Raw genomic sequence first — 21,045 nt, forward strand, 5'->3', positions numbered from 1 at the left:
AAGAATATGGAGGTATCATCATGCCTGCCGAACAAAGAAGGGACCACGGTAATGTGGAAAGGGTTTCTCAAAGTGAAAGGGAACCTATCATTTAAAGAAGAGGTGGGCTTCTAATGAATGCAAACCGTCCTTCACATATTCCTTCTGGCTATTGTTTATCCTCAAAAGCTCCAACATCTGCTCATACTCAATGCGAAAGCTTTGCCCACCAGCCTCTTTTCTAAGTCCTCGCATCATCATCATGCCATGGATCTAAGGCAAGTGATCATACCCATCACGCCTTCTCCAGTCCTATCCATGGAGCATGCACTGGTACTTTGAAAAGAAAAACAGGAAGAAATATTTACATATACTCTGGAACAAAAGGTTAATCTTGGCTATGACTTTGAAACCGATCGACATATCATCAACATACATGAAAAGATCTCGACAGAACTGTTTAGTTAATGATGTAATGGCAGGAAATCCTCACTAATATCTGAAAATAACAATAAAATAAACGAGAATCTTGTTACTTGCTTCTAAAGACTTGCAATTAATTAATATGAAAACAGATAGAGAATTAGATTGTTTACAGATGAAGTCTGCTAGACCAGCAAGATGATGACAACTTGGCCCAGCCAACCCTTACCTCATATTTATCCTTTAAACTGGCTTCCTGGTTATCTTTTGGTACAAAAATTGAGTATACAATAAGTTCACAACACCAAAAAGAACTCTTCGGATACCTTTGTAATTGAACTCTGAACCGAATCTCAGCTAAAAAAATTCCCTGCAAGTGAGAAATGATTTCCCTGTAATTCTATGAATATTCGTTAGTTGTTAGAGTATGATATATCTATGATTACAAGTTTAACAGAGAAGACGATTGATGGTGTTGTAATTCATGAACGGAATAAAAATGATGAAAGGAAACCATTGAAGTTTCATAGAGCCATGATAAATGCAGCTGCCCAAATCAATTTTTATATGGAATAAAAAAGTTGACCAAGGAAAAAACAGAGAGAAATTAATTTCTTGAGATCCTCTCTACGATGACAATTATCACAACCACCCGCACGAGCCTATTTCATTGGATTCTCTTATGGATGCTGTGCTCAGCTCAGCTCAGCTGTGACACACAGACACCCTACAATCTGACAACACGATCCCACCCTTATGATAACATGAAAGGAAAAGAAACAACACCCTTCAATCACTTTTGCGTTCCCATTAGGTAATTTATGGGATGTTTGGTACAGTATCAATTATTGTTGTTTAAAGTGAATTTTATTTATAAATATATTAAAACAAATTTTTTAGTTTTTACAAATTAAATTTTTGGCATTAATATATCAAAAATTTAATTTGAAATAAAAAAATAAAAAAAATTAAACTTTTTTAAAATCGCTTTCAAAATGCAAAAACAAACAAGTTCTAAAAATATGGTCGTGTTAGGTATCGTGGTGCGTTTCTTCTTATTTAGTAATGCATCTGAAACGGTGATTTTTAAGATTTTTTTTTTATATTTTGTATTGTTTTGGTAATGTAAAAAATAAAAAATATCTTTTTAATATATTTTTTTTTATATATAATGTATTTTCAATACAAGTATACTTATGTTTTCGCTGCTTCCCCTAACTAAAAAAAGTTACCTTGTTGTTGCGATCCCAAAGAGAATTTTCACTGCAAATAGCAGCCCAACCCTATATGTGATCAAGCCCTAAGGTAGTTACTTTTGTGAGAGTCTTTTCTAGACCCCAGAAGGGTGAAGGTTGTTGCTTCACTTCAGAGTTCAGAAGGAGGTGTATCGACGATTAAGTATTTGGTGGACCCTGAAGTATATTAAAACTGTGCAGCCATTAATTAATGGAGTTTTTCCAGTAATTACATGAGACAATCAGTAGTGGTCAATGTAATTAGTGGAGTGTTAGGGGAACCCACAGCGACAAACAACAACGACAATAAAGAGTGCTTGGGAACCATAAATATTCAACTACTGAAGTGGTAGAACGGACTTCTTTTCAAGTTTTTCTGTACAACCAGCTGATTGATTGACGGATGAACCGTTGATCTGTTAGCAGTGATCATTGCTTACCACCAGCGAGAAAAAAATAATAATTAAGAAGATGGAGATCGGGGCTTTGAAGATAAAGCAGGTGGCATGTTCTTACATTCCCAAGTTGACTAAACCAGTAAAAAGCTGATAATTCCACACTAAAATCACACTCAGAACCTTAATCAAGCCATTACATCGCACTCTCCAAGCTTCTAAAGTCAGCAACACACCTAAGAAAAACTGAAGAGACAGTAAAGACTAAATTTAGTTGGACAACCCCAGCTAAATTTAGCGTATTAGTATACCCTACTGATACAAAACCCAAGCTAAAATTAGCAAGCAAACAAGATGAAGGTAAAGCTAATTGACAAACTATCACACTATACTTCAACCATAAAATTGAAAAGAACAGGCTATCTGTGACTAAATGAAAGTAATAAACACTAGGGATCACCTCTTAAAATTATTCAAATGATCTCTTGATCATACGATATGAACAAACTTTTCAGACTCGAAGTGCATAGAAGAAGAAGAGCTCTAAATCTGGAGGAGCAAAGAAAGCAATTGGTCTCCTCTGCAAAGAGCAAATCGATATCATCCTTTGCTTCCTCGGCGCTGGTGGGCATGTTTGAATCTCTGGTATCCGAAATCTCTCAGCTTTTGGAGTAGAGCATGCACTCGTGGAGATATCAACACCCTCGACATCTAAGCCATCGATCCTTGAACAGTCATCGCAGCTCGTGGAAGAGTTAGAAGGAAAATCCTGATCAATTGTTGATGCCCCTTTAATGCTCTTCGGCTTCACAGCCGCTCTTTTGTACTGGGTTTTTCTCGTTGTTCTTGTTCTTGTTCTTGCTCTTGCTCTTTTTCTACCAGTCGGAGCCATATTTGAGTGGAGAAGAGGAACTGTGGTGTCTACGATCTAGATGTGCGTGGCAAACTGATAGGGATATATATGTGGTTGAAGTACAAAGACAGATCGATATACTAAAACTGGCAAGAATAGAACTAAGAAAAACTTTACTTGCCCGTTATAGGTGAAAGCCCTGGACACAAAATATGAGTGCTAGAAAATTAACCTATTCAAGTGGTGGCACTTTAAAGCAAACTAAATTTGACTGAAAAGTGATAAAAAGCCGAGTGCATTACCATCTCTTTTGAAACAACCTTTTCAAGATCACGACAACTACTGCTACTTCTACAGGATTCATAAAAACCCCACCTAGATACGGAGATGACTACTACTGCCTTGCTCAATCCTTCAAAACCCAAATGGCGATTTAGATTTCTCAACCTAGTTTCAATGATCAGACAAGCCTAGAACAGGTACCGCTTCAACTCTTGGAAAGATATGAATATCTAAACTTATTCAAACTGTAATTAATGAAAAGAAAAACACTAACCTTTACGCAATGAAACGCCAGGGACTTACTCTATGTTGAGAAACCTAGCCACAAAAGGAAAAATAGTAGCTCAATATTGAGCGTGTAAGACTAATTAAAAGCACATGTCAAAACCCTAGAGAGACTGCAGGGAGAGGACGAGCGAGGGAGCGAGGGGTTTAAAACCCTTTGAAGCAATCAAGGATTTATATTCTCTCTGCAAGTGTGATTAGGGTTCGGTCATCCTGCCCGTTGCCCGAGTTTTGAGATTGAGGGAGTGTACTAATTTCAAAATCTCACGGGTCTAGGGATTTGGGCAGGCTTGCCCATCACCCCAAACACTTGGCAGGTGATTAAGATCTGTTTTAAATTTAATTTTTTTTTTTATCACAAAAGGATATTTAATTTCTTTTTTAAAAAACTTTAGTGTTAAGACTTAAATATTATACTCTATAGTTTTGATATAATCTTTTACGTGTAAGATTGATTTTTATTTTTATTTTTTAGGGGGGCAAGATCGGTACTGATTTAAGGACTCCTTCCTTTTGCAAGACTTTGGAATATGTACATTTATGATAAACCCAAGAAAATTCAATAAGATTTCATCGTTTACAAGCCATTTAATGTGTAGCATATTTTATACATATTTTAATGTAGTGCTTCTATGCAATAATTGCTTGCATCCCAATAAAAAAAATAATTGGTTTTTCTATTTATTATTTCTCTGGTCTTAGGCGATGTCAGGCTTGCGTAGTCACATTTCAAATACAAAAAGGAGCTTCTACGTTCACATTCATAATTAAATAGTTTGACAGACTCTCCAGCCTTCAATTGTTGAATTTTTTTTGGCATCCTAGGTTTGCACAACTACAGGAACATCAAGGGCAGGACTGCTTACGTCGCAGTGGTTGACATTACTTATTAAAAAATTTTAATTTTTTTTGAATTAATATGTTTTTGATAATTTTAGATTATTTTAATGTGTTTATGTGAAAAATATTTTTTAAAAATAAAAAAAATATTATTTTAATTTATTTTAAATTAAAAAATAAATGTTACTATACTTCCAAACACCTCTAAGTATGGAGGAGTTAATGTCAATCCTGAGTTTAGTTTATTTACATACACTTTACCTACTCCTACTGTATACCTCTCAGCTTCAATAAATTTTTAACATTATCGACGATGCAACCATTGGGCGTGACAGCTCTAGCATAACAAGACCTTAATTAAAAGGGTGTTTGAAATTACGGTTAAAATATTATTTATTTAAAATTTGATTTTTTTATTTAAAATTATTATTTTAATGTTTTTGAATCATTTTAATTTGCTGTTATAAAAAATAAATTTTAAAAAATAAAAAAATTATACAAAAAATACTTTTTAAAAAAAACTATAACATAAAAACAAATTAGTCAATGGCCCGGGTTAGACCTTTTTTATATCCACTGATTCTCTCTTTTTTTGGCGCCTTGCTTTAAAAACATTTTCAGACCGTCTTCAGGGGATCCTAAAAGAGGGTTTCCATTTTCGAAACTTCATGCCATTATTGTTTATTGAACCAAACAATTTACCATTTTTTTTTTTGTTGGTACTAGAACGAAACAAATTATGCTTGAACTTATCTTAAATCTCTGTTTGTATATACAGATGCACGAACACAACTAGTTATTTAATAGAACCCTATGTCAGTCTGCATGTTATTGTTTCTGCTTTCTGTCCTGATTACTAGCCGACGGCACATGAATACAAAACGCAGAATCAGGCTGAATAATATGGCCAGTGGTAAGAGCTTGGGATCAAGAGGTTTGCTCTTTCTGTGGTCTCAGGTTCGAGTCCTGTGGTTACTCATATGATGGTCATTGGAGGCTTACATGGTCGTTAACTTCAGGACCCGTGAGATTAGTCGAGGTACGCGCAAGCTGGCCCGGACACCCACGTTAAACTAAAAAATATAGCAGTGAAATGGACAAGCAGAATTGTGCTTCTCAATGTAATTGTAGAAAATAGTCCTGGCAGTGAAAATACAAGTTTTCTCATGAGAAATAGGACAGTGAGAATCTGATGAAAACAAGGACAATCGACTAGCTAAATTCTCATAATTATCCATCATTAGCTCCCAACAATCACAGCTCTGTAGCTAGATATGATTCTCACCTCCAATTCCTAAGGTTTTTTAATAACCAGCGTCTTAGTTTCGTACTGTTCTAAAGGATCTGAAGACTCAATTCTATCAACATTCAAGTTATGGACAGATCGATTAAACAAGGGGGAGAAGATACGAATCATGGAGCTCATGCATTAGTTTAAAACAAGTGAGTGCTTGGTTTTATATTGAGATTGAACCCTGAAAATATGAAACTGGCTCTAGTAGTTTCCTAGACGCTAAGAATATGATGAAAATGGCCAGGACAGGGAGCTTGTTTCCACATATCTGCCATCTTCTCTGCATAGCATTCTCGCCTGGTTGCCCAAGCTTCAATACACGAATCTTTTGGAGCTTCATTGTCAGGGACATCACTCGGTTTAGCATCAAGAAAGTACCCTTTTAGATTAGAGATCCAAACCTTGCTTAATTTGTCCTTCATATCCTCTCAAAAGCAGCTAAGATTATTGCCGCGAATCGCTCAGCCAAAAGTGGTGCCTCTGTGTTTGTGCATATACATTTTATTCTCTCCAGTTCTTCGCTCACACGAGTCAAAAGGGTTCGTGCTAAAATCTAATCAGGGGGCTCACAATTAAATGAAAGTAACTGATGTAAGTTCGTACAGTTGGAAGAAAAAAAATTTAGAGTGCTGTCACAGAACAAAAGAAGTATATCTCGATCCTAGGAGGTCCAGGCAGTCCAAAGTAGTCGGTATTATGCGTGTAGAAATTCCGGGTCATTTTGAAAACACAAACCAACGTCATAAAATACGTGAGAAATTGTTATAACGTAGCAGGCACAAAAATCCATGTCTTTAGATATAATATTTATAATTTTTATCCCTAAAATATTCCTGTATAAAACTTATAATTTCAAAATTATCTAATTAAAACATATAAAAATAATAATAATTATTATTATCATTGTTTTAAAACTCAACCCAAGACAAGATCTAAGTCACGAGTCAACCTGAGTTACCGGATCGTCATGTCATGTCAATCCAAGTTTTATACCTAGAATTATTACATTATTATCAATTTCAAAATTCAATATGAAAATTAAATATTAATACATATTAAAAGTAAAATAGATATTTTTATATTTTATTTTGTTTTGTTTACATTAACCAAACAAAACAAGATATAAATATAATTATTTTGTCATGCAAATACAATTTTGTTAAAGAGATTGTAACAAGAAACACATAAATTAATTAAGACATGCAACAATGATGACAGTAAAAGCAACAGAAGAATTCTCCAGTGACGATGATATGTGTCTTAAGCAACAGATGAATTCTCCAGTGACGATGATATGTGTCTTTCTTCACCACTATAAGTCAGGCAATAAGAAAAAAGGAATTTTGTTCCAAGAATCACGGCACTGAAATGCGTATATGTATAATGGAATTGATATAGCCATCTTCGAACAAATTCCATAATCTGCACAGTTTTGGGAATTGCCAGTCACATTTGGGAAGAATAGGCATCAGTCCTTCAAAATAGCACCTCTAGTTTCCTAGTAATCCTCCTTTAAAGTTTAAACTAGTCTTCAAAGGTGATATCAAAAACTTTTATAAACCAATGAAGTTACATGCTAGACCAATGAACAAAATTAGAATAACAATCTGACTAGATATGCATAGATTCATAAGTGGAATCCTAAACAGCTCAAAACAACAAACTTACGAGGGAAAAACTAGTAAAGCAAAATTTCAAACAACAAGACAAGGTTAAAGCTTTCTAGTACAAAATACCAGATATAAGCAAACGTACAATAAGAACAGGTCATCGGCCTCTTGAAACTGCTTCATCCGACTCCTCCACTGATGAGGGAAACAGCTCTATATAACGACTCCCAAGAGTCATCCTATCCTTGGCCATCGCTGCTTTAGAATCTTCAGCATTTGCAAACTCCACAAAGGCTTCCCCTGTTGGCCTACCCTCTGAATTCATTGTAATATGGATCGAATCCTCTGATAAAACAAAATCTTTGAAGAATTCCATTATGTCGTCCTTGCTAGCTGAAAATGGCAGTCCCCTCAATCGTAATACTCCTGTATGTTCAGCTGAGTCCTTTCCCTCGTCATACGATTTAGCCCTAGGGATATTTCGTCGTGGTGAGCCACGAGATTCTGACACTTCATTCGCTATTGTCTTGTAATAATCCTGCCTCTTACTTCGGAAAACCTCAACATATCTCCTGCCCATGTTCTGCCTGTTCTTTTGAAGTGCAAAATCAACTTGAAGAGGATACCCCAAAACACAAAAAGCTTCACCACTGAACTTGCCACCCTTGTGAACAAAAAGAACATCAACTATGTCCAGACCATGGAAGAACTCAGCCACGTCAGTTTCTGTGCAATCAAAAGGAAGACCACGGAGGCGGACAACAGGGAAATGAGGTGGCTGGCTCGCATATCCATTGGGAGGTGCATTGTACATAAAACTTGAACCAGGGGAGTTCGCATAGAATGAAGGACCCTTGTCAGCTATTCGCTGACGTTTTGCACCCATTTCACGTCCATCAGGATATCTGCTTCAATTTAAAAATCATCAAAGCGGCAGATCACATGAGATGTTCCTCAATACTTTATGCACAGAATTATGCAAAACCAAGTATTAACTGCATTCACGAATATAACCACAAATTTATACTTTTGTTCTTTAAAGGTTGGTATTCTTTTATCAATTAAGAAAAAATAAAAACAAAAATTCTAAGGCGGGACATAAAATCAGCACCCCAGAACCTTGAATCAACACAAGAATTCCATAGAAACTACCATTGATAACTACATGGCATGATAAAAATGTATACAATATAGTCAGCAAAAAAAATTGATCTATAAGCACACATAGAATATCATTCACTTTACTGCCAGAGGAATATCTTCTTCTTCTTCTTCTTCTTGTTTCACCAAGGAAGCTATAGGGATAACGCCTACACATTAATGTATCTTGAACGGGAAGAAAGATGTGATTGTCATGTATCGTATTTGATTCATCATTTAATCAAGGAGGGCTTGGTCATCCCCCGTGTGTACGTTGAGATTCTTTTGCATAAACCTCTTGTTATCCCCCCACCCCCTCTGCCTTCTTTTAGTTACTTAAGGCAGGTAAAAATCTCGTGGCTGGTTTGTGGCACCATAACAGACTGTAGGTGCCCTGCAGGTGTTCTGTCAAGTTGAGCTAAGTCATATTCTTTCCTCATTCCAATGAAGCGTATCAGTGGAATGGCAATGAGCCATCCAATCATATATACAGACTCAATAGTTTCTGAAAAAGTTTCTAAAATTAGAGATTAACATGAAAACCTTAACACAAATATTGCGCATAGCTACAGTTACTGCTCCCTAAATGGTTGCTTTTCTAAGAGCTCACTATCAAATTAAACAAACAAGAACAAAGTATAACCAGATAAGATGAACAAAGCAACAAAACAAGAAACATCAACATGGGTTCTTGATATAAATAAAGAATTAACAGCAATTTAAGCAGACAATTTAAGAATTAATGGCATAAAGAAAGGAATTAACAAAAACCAAATACAAGAATCAACTAGCGAAGCAGATAAAAAGAAGGAGATCGTGTATAAGAGAGTTTGGATTAAAGAGGAAAAAAAGGAATTAACTGGGAGAATCAGGCACGTACCCTCGATAGAACATCTCCTTTTCGATTCTTTGGAATAAGTGTTTTGCTCGCCTGCAGGTGTGAGGTTGCTTCTTTGTTTGGGTTGCCTTTTTTTCCTCTTTGCTGGAAACTGAAACTGTCTTGCCCCCGATAGGAGTTTTTTTTTGTGGTCTTCTAGGGCAACTGACGCTGGCATGACGGTGGTTGCCAATATCACACGGTTAACGACGTCGTTTTGTCTGCAGATACTGCACGCTTTTGCTTTTTTACAAAATTATGATTTTTGTTAATATTTTGTTCTTCAATTTAATTTATTTTGATTCTGATAAACAGAATTGCATGAGATTTATCTACAATAAAGGAATATATATATATATATATTAAGTGTTCTGAAAAAAAGATTTAATTAAGAAACCAAATTATTTAATGGTAAAATTGATAAAAAAAAAATAGTTTAGGTGAAAGATTGGTATTAATTTAATAGCTGACATGGAAAAAAAAAAAGAGGCTAAAAGTATATGTAAAATTAATGGTTCTTACAAGGGGTGAGAAAAAAACCGAAAAACCGGAAAAAAAATAACCGAAAAAACCGAACCGTGAAAAAAAACCAATTAAATTTTTTAAAAAACTAACCGGTTTGGTTCGGTTTTATAATTCTAAAACCAAAAAAACGAACCGAAAAAAAATCAGAACAAATCAGAAAAAACCGAGCCAAACCGAAAAAACCAAGCCAAATCAATTTGAACTGGTTTTGTCCTAAAAAATCAAACCGAACTAATTAGTTTGAACCGGTATCGGCTTGATTTTTTTTCAAATCAATTTAATTATATTTTTAATAAAAATCAAACCAAACAAAAAATAATCACCCCTAATTCTCCCCAAATATTTTCTTATACACGGATACCTAAAATTCAAACAAGAATCGTTCTTTATCAAGAATCTTGAGAGAATCCAAATTCTAATCTCATTTATTTAAAATAAAAATAAAAAGGAAGCATTTGTGGCGCTCATATACGTGACAAAATCCAAATGGAATCTCATTTGTGAGCGTCCATATCCTCCTTTTCTCCCGCTGGTCTCCATTTCCAGCGATTCGCTTCCACATGTTTAACCATGCAAAGCCCTTTTTTTTTTTTTGAATTCAACACGTTCATGTACACCAAGAAAGAATCACAAGATTCCTCCCAAATTAGAGGAAAAAAACTGTCCAGGTACTTTGGTTAGACTCTAGAAATCAAGAAAGGATGCTTTGATTTTGATGTGTAGTCCCGTGCTTGGAGAATTTTGGACCTCAAGATTTTCTCTGGTTAAGACTTGTCTAAAGCAACCACCTTTTACATTCCTCACTCTTTCCTTGCTCCAATATACTTCACTTTCTTCAAGCACCCTCCTAATTCTCTTTCACCTCATGAATCCTTGACTACAATCGTGTAACTCCCATTTTATTGGATACCATCTGCACTTTCTTGACTTCTGTTATTGGGTATCTTTTATTTTATTGAAAAACACCCAAAAAAAATCAAGTTCATCCATTATTTTGATTAGGGTATTGATATATTCTTTCTGAAGGGTCTTTTAAGCTGAGATTTGGTGGAGAGACATGGTGGGAGCTTTATCCGTGGTGGACCCACACACCAGTCCATGTTTGTGCCTGGATGCGCTGCCTACAACTAATATTGGTCTTAAGAGTAGTGGAGACTTGGTTTTGCAGAGGAGTTCAATGAAGAGAAAGCAGTTAACAAGGCCAGGATCATTGGAGTTGGGGAGTTCTTTTGTGGACTCATGGCATGATTGGAGGCTCTCATCGAAAGCTATTTCAGGAATTGTTAGTAAGAGCTCAAGGAAACAGAGAAAGGATCGGGGACTAGTGGTTGTGAACGAGTTGGGAGGGCAATATGAGGATAGTTTTGAGGATGTTAAAATGGTAAGTTGTTATTGTTCTTTGATGCAATTATTAGCTCCATATTAGCATTTCCCCCCTATTAAGGCCCGTGGATGACGAGATCCAGATATCAACAATCATGAATTCATGTGGATGTTCCGAATATGCTTCTGTTACATTGTCTTAAAGCCTCCTGGTGAAAAAAATTCATCAGTTAAATTTGGAGACCATGGTTACATAAATTATCAGCTAACCATCGCGTCATAAACGTTTTCCTATTGCTAGTAGTTGCTATGACACGAATCATAAAGCTATACTCTTGGCTATTAACTGTTTTTTTTTCCTAATTCATTTTAATTTATGGGAAGTTGGAAGATGATAACTAGATCACCAGAAAATAGAGAAACAGCAGGATACAACTTGTAGAGATCATGTTGGCTTCCAAATTGTGGTTTTTGAAATTAACAGATCAATCTTGTGGTCCTTCTGTACTCTACAAATCATTAAATCTCCCATATCAACCATAGGTGTACACTGATGCATTTTCCATGAAGTATATTACTTATCTGAATTCCTTCTTTGATTCGCTTCTGGAAGTATGAGATGTATATGTACAGTTACTGTCGCATTGTTTGATGTAAATTTTAACTATTGGTGATGGTAATACAAGAAATAACGAAGGTATATACAAATGTGGTTCCTAGATACCTCGTATACCTTTAATCAATCCAAGTTGTTTCTTTGGAACAGAACATCTACATATACTGTAATTTGTTGTTTTTGTTTTCTTCATAGTAAAAGTTATCTGGCCATGAATTTCAAGATAATTAACGATTTTTAGCAAATCTGTATTTATGGCGGTGCTTTATAATTTTCTTTTTATGCTGATCAAGATGGTCCTTCCTGCAGCAATTAATCAACTATTTCACATACAAAGCAGTAAGGACTGTACTTAACCAGCTCTACGAGATGAACCCAACACAATATACATGGCTTTACAAGTAAGTGGAGTCTTCCTTTGGCCAAAACTATTGCTTCTCCTTGTAACTTTCTTATTTTCTTCTTCTTTGTTTTCCTTTCTTTTTCTGTGATTATCCCATTCCAGCCAACAACTTTTCGCATGATTGTTCATGTTTAAGTGGAACGGATGTGAGTTAGACAACCTTTAAGTTAAGCATTTCGTGTCATCAGGTAGCACCTGAATTTTCTAACTACAGATGCAAGTGATGCAGGTTGTCTGTTGACATTAAACTTAAAGCAAGATGAATGCGTGACAACATAAACATTTTCTTTAAGTGCATGGTGGATTATCTATCGAGTATTCCAAGTAGCGATTGTTGCATTCCTATTTCCTTCTGAGTTTGCTTATTTTCATATTCTGGCAGTTTTGTTGCACAAAATAAGCCTGGAGATGGCAAGCGTTTCATTCGCTCTCTTGGGAAGGTAGTCTTCATAAGCCTTCATGTGTTCCTTGATTACTTCGAAACTTCTTGAATAGTTTTTTCCAAATTTCGATTCAAAATACTTGTGTTTTCTCTCAGTTTTTCCCAGCAAACAAGTGTAACTTTGTCATGGTCATTTAAACGAATAAGATGTGTTAGTGAGGATAGATAGAGAGAAATAGCATGCTAATCACAACAACATTTGAAGGGATCCATCTTTTCTACTGACAGGAGAAGCAGGACCTTGCTGAAAGAGTGATGGTCACACGCCTTCACTTGTATGGGAAATGGGTTAAGGTAACAACAGCTGCCTTTGCTCTAAAATGTAAATCAAGCACAGAAATGTCTTAACAAAAGGTAGTTCCTTGTTATCATGATGTAGAAATGTGATCACGCTGAGATATATAAAGAAATCTCTGATGAGAACTTGGAGTTGATGCGTGAACGGCTCATGGAGACTGTGAAATGGCCATCAGATGATACAAACACGGAGAAGATTGGCTGAAGAAGGGATGCAAGCTTATTTTTCATTCTTCTTTTCTGTCCGCTGTAATGTTTGTCAGCGTAGGTATATCTTTCGTTCAATGGAAACTAGCGCCTTAACACAGCATCATCATTCTTATTATTCAGCAGCCAAAATGTTTATACACTATCCTTTCTGTGCAAGGTTTGAAACTAAACATGTTGCAGCAGAAGTATCATGTAATTGTAACAATTCTAAGAATCAGAAACCTGATACAATTTCTCCGTGGAACTATAGATGTCATGTGGTTTAATCAAGACGTTGATACGAATGCTACAACAAGGATCACTGAATACATACAAAAAATTAATACATAATGTAGGCACCATGGAAGGAGATCTGCTGCACCGCCAGCAAATCAATGACCACACTGCTCTAACTGGGAAAACTGGAAGCAATGTGATTACACCTACAAAAGAAAACACGGAACTTAAGAGGGAAATATGGCTCGGATGAACGGCAATGACCATCTCCAAATGGAAACACCAAGAGAAATTAACTAATATGAAGCATGACAGCTCAAGGTTGATGCTAGTGTCTTCACCAACTAAATGAAAATGTGAATGGAGGAAAAATACAGTATGCATATCCAAGCCAATATGATAATATATTAATCGAGTAATTGATCCCAGTCCAGCTAATTTGCTGGAAGTTTTAACTGTAATTTAAATCAGAGTCCAAACCAAATTTTTAACAGTGTACTTGTGTAAAAACGACAAACCTTTGCTGAAGCATAAAATGTTTCACCCTTCCAAAGAATTGATGGGCATATCTTACAAAACAAGGTCAAGACCAAAAGACATTCTGCATTTATCTCTTCTCTTCGAGCTAGGTTCAAGGGATGTACTGATGATCATGCGAGGCCATCGCCAAAAGTCATAGACTGAGTGATCACTGTTCTTACACGAAGCTGTAAAATATAGCACCAGAATATTATCAAAACAATTTAAATGAGTAAAAGGACGATCCAAACCCAAGTGCAAGTTTAGAGACCTTCACATCAAGGCAGGAATCATGAACCATGTTCCTTATTTGAGATATTATGCCAGCATTCTTAAGTTGTACAAGCCGACCAAATGCACCTGGACAAGAAGGGAAAGTGAGATTTACTATAACCCAGAGAGCAGCTGTGCGTAACCGGCTATCACTGCTCTGCAAGAACTTGATCACGAAAGATTGGGCTCCATTATCTGCTTGTGCAAGAAGTTGCCGCATAACTGCTTCCTTATGAAACTCATTTCCACTTGCCACATTGCCAAGAAGATACATTCCCTGCATGATAAAAATTTTAATTATATATTAATGGTATATAAATAATATACCATCAATTTTCCAGAGTCACCTTTCCCAATGCTCTTCATCATTTGAAAAAGTAGACAGATAAAAGGTAGAGACCAAATTAAATCATCAAACACGGAGTTGGTAGGCAGTGTCAGAAGTTTCTTGCTAATATCAAAACTTCTTCTAGAAACTCATTTTTTCGCTCTTGAGCTCTCACTTTCATTTTGGTATCATGCTCCTGCCCCCATTTTATTCAGCTTAATAAATGGCATCTTTACTTGCATATCCACAATCAATTTTCACATGGACATGCAAAAAGTTCTTCATCTGGATGAGATTTGCCCCCATCCCAGAGTTCACACATTAATACCCACAGACCATAAAAGACAGTTACCAACTATCATAAAGATCGATAATTAACCTACTTATAATGTTTGATAACTAATGTACCATGGTGTCTCCGAGATTTCTTTCTAATATTAGGAAAGGCATATATTCATGAGGCCATGTTTTTATTAATGATGTCAAGACTTTCTTATAAATAACAAATTCCACGTAGAATGCAAGTTGCTTGTCCCTGCATGTTCATCATCCTTCAACAATACACTAGCTTGTATTGTTTAATTTCTAAATATGCATGTCTATATTTTCAATGTGAAACTTGCAATTTCCAAACTTGTCAGCCTCTACCTTCAATGAAAAATTCTTGATGTGCCTTAGAATATGAAACAACCATGATAAATAGGCTTCCTCAACAAACAGAGCAAGAAAATCAATGGTTTTAAAATGTGATTGTCCTAAGAGAAGTTTCTTTCCATAATGAATGCTAAAGATATGGAGAGAGAACCTCTATTTAACATCAAGTGACAGTTTTATTTTCTGATAAATCAGATGCAGTGATGACATTTTAAAAAGAACAAGAAGAAACCTTTGGAATGAACGAGTATAATGATACAATAACAGTTTCCGAAAACATCTCAGGGAAAAGTATAAGAGACTTCTAACCTGTATTCCAACTTCGTCTGAAACGTTGTGTAATTGCCTTCCAACAGCATCTAATAGAATACCATCTTCGGCAAACACATACTCAATGGACTTTATACATCCATCAACAAGATTCCGAACAAGGGCCAAAGCTTGCTCTTGAACACAAGGCTCAGGGTCTGCAGTACAAATTCAAATGTCATACTGGATCATGCTTGAATGTACTAAAACACCAGAAACTATAATCATTACCACATATAAGGCTTGCTAACAAGGAACCAGTGAGCTCTAAAAAAATCCCTTCTTTACATCTATCATCTGCCAGAAACATCATATTCTTCAAAGCCCATAATGCATTAAACCTTACAGTTGAGTCCATTGATTTTGTTAGCTGAACCAGCTGTTTTATGCCTCCACATTGTATAAATGTAGATTTACGAGTCGTAAAATCAACCACTATGTTACTAATAGCACCAAGTGCAGCGACCTGAAAAACAGTGTGTTAAGGGGATTTTAATGCAATGTTGTAGGCGACAAATTCATTAGCATTGATAAGCTTATATCATCAAAATACAGTGAATAAGAATAGTACTTATCCATCTTATTTTTTAGGATGGCATTCAACTGATTATTATTTGTAATCTCAGTAAATGTATAGCTCATATTTTGGTTGAAAGCTAAAGTACAGGCTTTGTATAGCAGGCTGTCAAAATGGATTCACAACTTTAATGGAAGGACTCTAGATCATAACCCACCCCTTTTTATGGTACAGGTAATGCATTTAAGAATTTACAATGACTAATGCTCGCAGAAAAAAAAAACATATACCTGGACAGACACTGAAGGGTCATCTAAAAGCCGGATGAGGGAAATAACAAGCATTTCATTCATGAAGTAACCTGTGCACAAGTTCTGAATGACATATTATCAGCAAAAAGTAAACATTCAGCTTTACAAATAATGAATTTAGCATTCATATTGCATACCTTGATTGAGCGAGTGACACTTCTTAAGCAAATACATGCAGATGTGCGCACATTGGCACAATCATGAGTCAGAGCATCGATCACTTGGTTCAAAGCCTGTGAAATTATGAGAATATCAGAAGTTGCAAATTGGGAATGGTAGAATAATCACATGCAACTTCTTTTTTTAATGCAATCCTCATGTCTGATTTTGCTAATCTGCCTGTCAAGTCATTATTATACATTTAAGCCTTTATAAGATGAGGGGGGGTACAAATAAATCCAATAGACCAGCTACGCCCAATGACACAGACAGGATATTTGATCATGTAAGCCAGAGGTGATGAGCATCCTATTGAACTGGTACTATAAAGCACAACGTACAGAGATAAGTGATAGAAATTTTAGATGGCAGTGTTTACTTCTATTAAATCGCTCATGTGACCTGTAAATGAAAGGGAATGCAAGTACATATTACTGAGAGTTTTGCATCAAACATGGACACTGAAGAATGTATCCTAGCTTTCACAAGGCCAGAAAAAGAAGGTACAAGTATCCCATAATTCATTGGGAGGTGAGAGGATAGCGTTTAAAAAGATGAGAGAAATCTTCTCCGAACAGTGAATTGATATGGCATAATGTAAATTAATCAGTGATATGATTGCTTAACTTTCAACATCAATGAAGTTTAACTAGGTTTGAGAAAAGGCTTAAGGAGACAAAAGTTCAAATAAATGAGCAATTCAAAGATGCCTATACATTTACTAGTAATAAATAAATCAACTGTTGTAACTAAACAAAATTAATAAACAATTTTCTGTCGAGTTTGTATAGGTCATTCCTGTTGCTTTTCCACCAATTTTACAAATTCTACATCAATTGACATACTTTAGGACCGTCTTTAAGCAAAGGAAAGACAGGAAGAACATAGTGACATCCAAGTAAACACAGTTGGAGAAGTTGAAACTTTGAGAAACAAACTATTTTGTTCTCAAGACACGTGCATGAAACAAATACACCACTACAGGCAAGCTAAAAAGAATAAAGCGCACAAATTAAAAGGTTTTACAAGATACTACACCTTCAATGACAGGAATGTCAATCTGCAGCTCTCCAACTTTGAGCATAGATCAGCCAATGCAAGCAATATGCCTTGGAGGCGCTTGGGATGTACTTGACCTTTTTGCAATTGGTTACAAAACTTATTTATAGCGCTGTCCTCAAAAGCTAATTTCTGTAAATCCTCCTTTCCTGCAACTAGACTAGAAAAAACAAAGGGAGCTTCATCTCCTACTTGGCCAGGATCATCAAGAAGCTCAAGTAAGAGATATACTAATTTGGCTTTGATTCCTATATCTTGCAGATAGTTAGGAGAAGCATTTCTTATAACAATCAGGCACATGCATGCAAGCAACCTTGTCCGGGCATATCTATCCTTTGTTAATTCAATTATAGAGCTTAAAGCACTTCCACTTTCTGGTCCCACAAACTTCGAGACAGATTCAGGATTGTTCTTGAGAACTGTGCCCAGTGACTCTAAACTAGAGTCTCTCTGACTTAAAGAGCCTTCAACAGCTCTTTCATTTTCAAGTCCCACGAATTTAGAGATGACTTCAGGATTGTTCTTAAAGACTGCAGCCAGGGACTCTAAAGTAGCATTTTTCTGACTTAGAGAACCTTCAAGGAGGCTAATTAACTTCTTTAGAACCCCGGCATCACATAATGCCCTCTGCTCTGCACTTGTCTCGCAAGAATGAGTAATGATACTTGCACCAAGTCCAGTAACATTTTCACACTCGCTATTAATTAAAGAAATGAGGAATTCCATGTTTTTCTCTTGAACAAACTCATACTTTGGAGCCAATTTCGACTGATAAATCATTCTAAGTGAACGAGCACTTGCATCCACCACCTGAAGATCAAACAACCCCATTTACCTTACAACCAAAAAAAAGTTTCCCGAAAAATATCAAATTAACCATGCATAAACAATCGCAGATGGATGAAGTATATTACAATGAAAAAAATTTGTTCACATAAGTAACTGCAAAAAAGAAAAGTAGATACAAACATTTCTATTCGGAAATATAAATTACGACCTCCTTAAGTAAGCAGAAAAAAACTACATTGATTCTAACCACTCCTTTTCATCTTTCTGAAATCAAGCACAACTTTATGAAAATTAAGATTAACCATTACTATAAAGAAATTCCAAGCACAGACTCTATCGATGCAGTGATTCCATGAAATTGTAGCATTATTATAAAGAAATTTATACACAAAAAAAACAATATTTAGCACCAAATAAGTAGTTTAGGTTTGGTTTAATTTCATTTCTAACAAAATAAGATCTCCAATCAATAAATCTGAAGGCTTGCAACAAAAAAAAAAGAAAAAAAAACACAATTACTTTCTCAGCAGGATTGAAGAGGAGCCGAATTAGGTGAGGAAAAGAGCCGGCGTCGAGGACGGCTCGAACGCCGGCATCGAAGCCGCAAGCGAAGCTTCCAAGAACCGCAGCTGACTGGACAATAACGTTGCTGATGCTGACGTCAGCATCGGCTAATTGGGAATCAGCTTCGGTGGCGTAGGAGGAGAGGATAGAGGCGACAGCTGGAACGGCGCCGAGTTTGAGGAAAGAGAGCTTCTTGGTGCGATTACCAATTATCTGGTTTTTTATTTCTCTAAGCGCCTTGAGCTTTGTTTCCGGGTCGGGTGAGTCCAGACGAGTGAGGAGGTCCACGGGCCCGTGGATCGGGATGGTAGTGTTGGCGGTTGGCATGGCGGTGATCGGCTCCGGTGGCGGTGGTGGAATTGAGATGGCATAAGAGCGAGGTCCACGAGGGGGACCGGAATTAGAGCGGAAGCTTTTTAGAAAGAGAGACTCCGTATCCTGTGTGAGAATTTTTGAAATATTATTATTATTTATATCTATAATATTCGTATTCTTATTCTCTAGCCCGTGTTTGGTATTCGGATCTAATAGTGTTTTTAAAACTTTTTGAATTTTTAAAAAATTTAAATTATTTTTTTATTTTTTTATATTATTTTGATATAATGATTAAAAATAAAATTTTAAAAAATATATATTATATTAATGTATATCCAAATTAAAAATATTTTAAAAAGTAACTTTCTCTATACTATAAAACATCCTTGCCTATGCTTTGTCATGGAATAAACTATTTTTTATGTAAAAAATAATGTTTGGAAGTTGATAAAAAATAAAAAGATATATATAAAAAATTGGTTATGATAAACTTGTAATCGTACTAATTAAAGCTAAACCAACTCGAAATATCCCATCAAACTCACAGTTAAAATCATATAATTAAAATAGCTTTTAAAAAAAATTATAAAGTCTTTAAAAAAAATTATGTTAGCTGTAATTTTTTTAGAAAAAGAAAAAAAAATAAAATAAAAGTCCCACTAGCACCAAACTGAACTATTATTGATGACATGTATTACATCAATATACAGAAAAACATGACAATACTTTCAACAAAAAGATAAAAGGATCTTTTTGAACACCAAAAGATCCCACTTTCTTTTTTATTTACTCATAGACAAAATTGTCTTTAAACTAACTTTATAATTATAAAAAGAATGATTGTGAAAAAAATAAAAACACCCCTTAACCTCATGCTTTATTTTTTTTTACTTCAAGGGTATTATTGTTTATATTTAGCAAATATTAAATTCCCCATTGACTTAAATTATAATGACTGAAAAACCATTGTAAACATCCAAAAAAAGTCACTCGATATTGGGTTTAATTTTTTTATTTCAAATAATATTCTGGTCATTTTACTATACAATCAAGATAATAAAAAACTTATTTTTTATTTTATTTGAAAATAAAAAATAAAATATGTCAAAAAACTTCAATATTCTTAAAAACTAGTGTTAAATTTTTTTATGAAAAAGAAAAAAAAAATACAATATCTAACTAGTGATTTCTTAATGCCTATTAGCTGTTTTTAAGTTGGTTGCTTCTGAAAGTTTATCTGCTCTTATCCTGAATACAAATCTCTTTAATACATCATTCTTCATGTATTTCGATCCTGGAAATGCTTCGAGAAAAATCTAAATTTCATTTGATTAATTAAAAAAATAAATTCAATAAATATGTGAATTCTTTCAAGTTTAGTTTTTCTGATAAGTTATTAGATTTTAATTTCTCATGTATTTATATTAATTTTTCAATTAGAAAGAAAATATTTATATAAAAGGATGTATTAAAAAATAACTTAAAATGAAATCGCAGGTTGTACACAAGGGAATAAAAAGGGAAAGAAAAATATAGCGAAAATCTAAAATATAATAGCAAGTAGAAGCATTAAACTAATTTCCTTTACTATTACCAATTTACCACTGTTGTCATATTAAGGTTTATGGGTTAGTAAATAGTGATTTAAGCTACAAAAAGAATAAATAATTTATTGTAAGAATAAATTTAGTGCTGCTTTTCAAAATCTGATGGGGGTGTTGGTAACTATTAGACTTTAGCACTGCTGTCCTTTTAACTCCGTTAAAATTTAACTCGTTAGGTTTTGGATTTGATTTTTAAAATTTTCCGGTTCAAGTTCTATAAATTTTAAAGTCATTAAAAACTTATATGGTCAATAATTTCAAGATTAGTAGAATTATTCGAGGTGTGCAAAAGCTGACTAAGATACTATGTTAATCAAAAAAATTAATTAATTAATTAATATTATTATAGTGCAAGTTATTTTCTCTTCATAATCCAAATTAAAACTTTTTTTATTTGGA

General features: G+C 34.9%; 4 protein-coding genes across 4 annotated transcripts; 1 reads left to right on the forward strand and 3 right to left on the reverse strand.

Moving 5' to 3' along the window:
• Positions 1–2,543: 2,543 nt before the first annotated feature.
• LOC7467368 (cyclin-dependent protein kinase inhibitor SMR9) lies at positions 2,544–2,924 on the reverse strand. The gene has a single exon (XM_002313304.4). It carries the CDS (start codon positions 2,922–2,924, stop codon positions 2,544–2,546), a length of 381 nt encoding a protein of 126 aa, XP_002313340.3.
• A 4,256-nt stretch (positions 2,925–7,180) lies between these two features.
• On the reverse strand, positions 7,181–9,456 carry LOC7482324 (uncharacterized). The gene is made up of 2 exons (XM_002313303.4): positions 9,217–9,456; positions 7,181–8,101 (listed from the first exon to the last, which is right to left on the reverse strand). The coding sequence occupies exons 1-2, from the start codon at positions 9,228–9,230 to the stop codon at positions 7,354–7,356; spliced, it is 762 nt and encodes a 253-aa protein (XP_002313339.1). The 5' UTR covers positions 9,231–9,456; the 3' UTR covers positions 7,181–7,353.
• A 765-nt stretch (positions 9,457–10,221) lies between these two features.
• Positions 10,222–13,273, forward strand: LOC7467367 (chaperonin-like RbcX protein 2, chloroplastic). Its single transcript, XM_002314038.4, has 5 exons — positions 10,222–11,119; positions 11,987–12,078; positions 12,463–12,520; positions 12,751–12,816; positions 12,902–13,273. The coding sequence occupies exons 1-5, from the start codon at positions 10,796–10,798 to the stop codon at positions 13,022–13,024; spliced, it is 663 nt and encodes a 220-aa protein (XP_002314074.1). The 5' UTR covers positions 10,222–10,795; the 3' UTR covers positions 13,025–13,273.
• Positions 13,119–19,190, reverse strand: LOC7482323 (uncharacterized). Its single transcript, XM_024608435.2, has 9 exons — positions 18,683–19,190; positions 17,354–18,184; positions 16,294–16,389; positions 16,136–16,219; positions 15,560–15,794; positions 15,329–15,486; positions 14,036–14,314; positions 13,764–13,952; positions 13,119–13,451 (listed from the first exon to the last, which is right to left on the reverse strand). The coding sequence occupies exons 1-8, from the start codon at positions 19,052–19,054 to the stop codon at positions 13,896–13,898; spliced, it is 2,112 nt and encodes a 703-aa protein (XP_024464203.2). The 5' UTR covers positions 19,055–19,190; the 3' UTR covers positions 13,119–13,451; positions 13,764–13,895.
• Between the last annotated feature and the right edge of the window lie 1,855 nt (positions 19,191–21,045).

Source organism: Populus trichocarpa, chromosome 9 (genome assembly GCF_000002775.5).
Source record: "Populus trichocarpa isolate Nisqually-1 chromosome 9, P.trichocarpa_v4.1, whole genome shotgun sequence".
Classification (NCBI taxonomy): Eukaryota; Viridiplantae; Streptophyta; class Magnoliopsida; order Malpighiales; family Salicaceae; genus Populus; species Populus trichocarpa.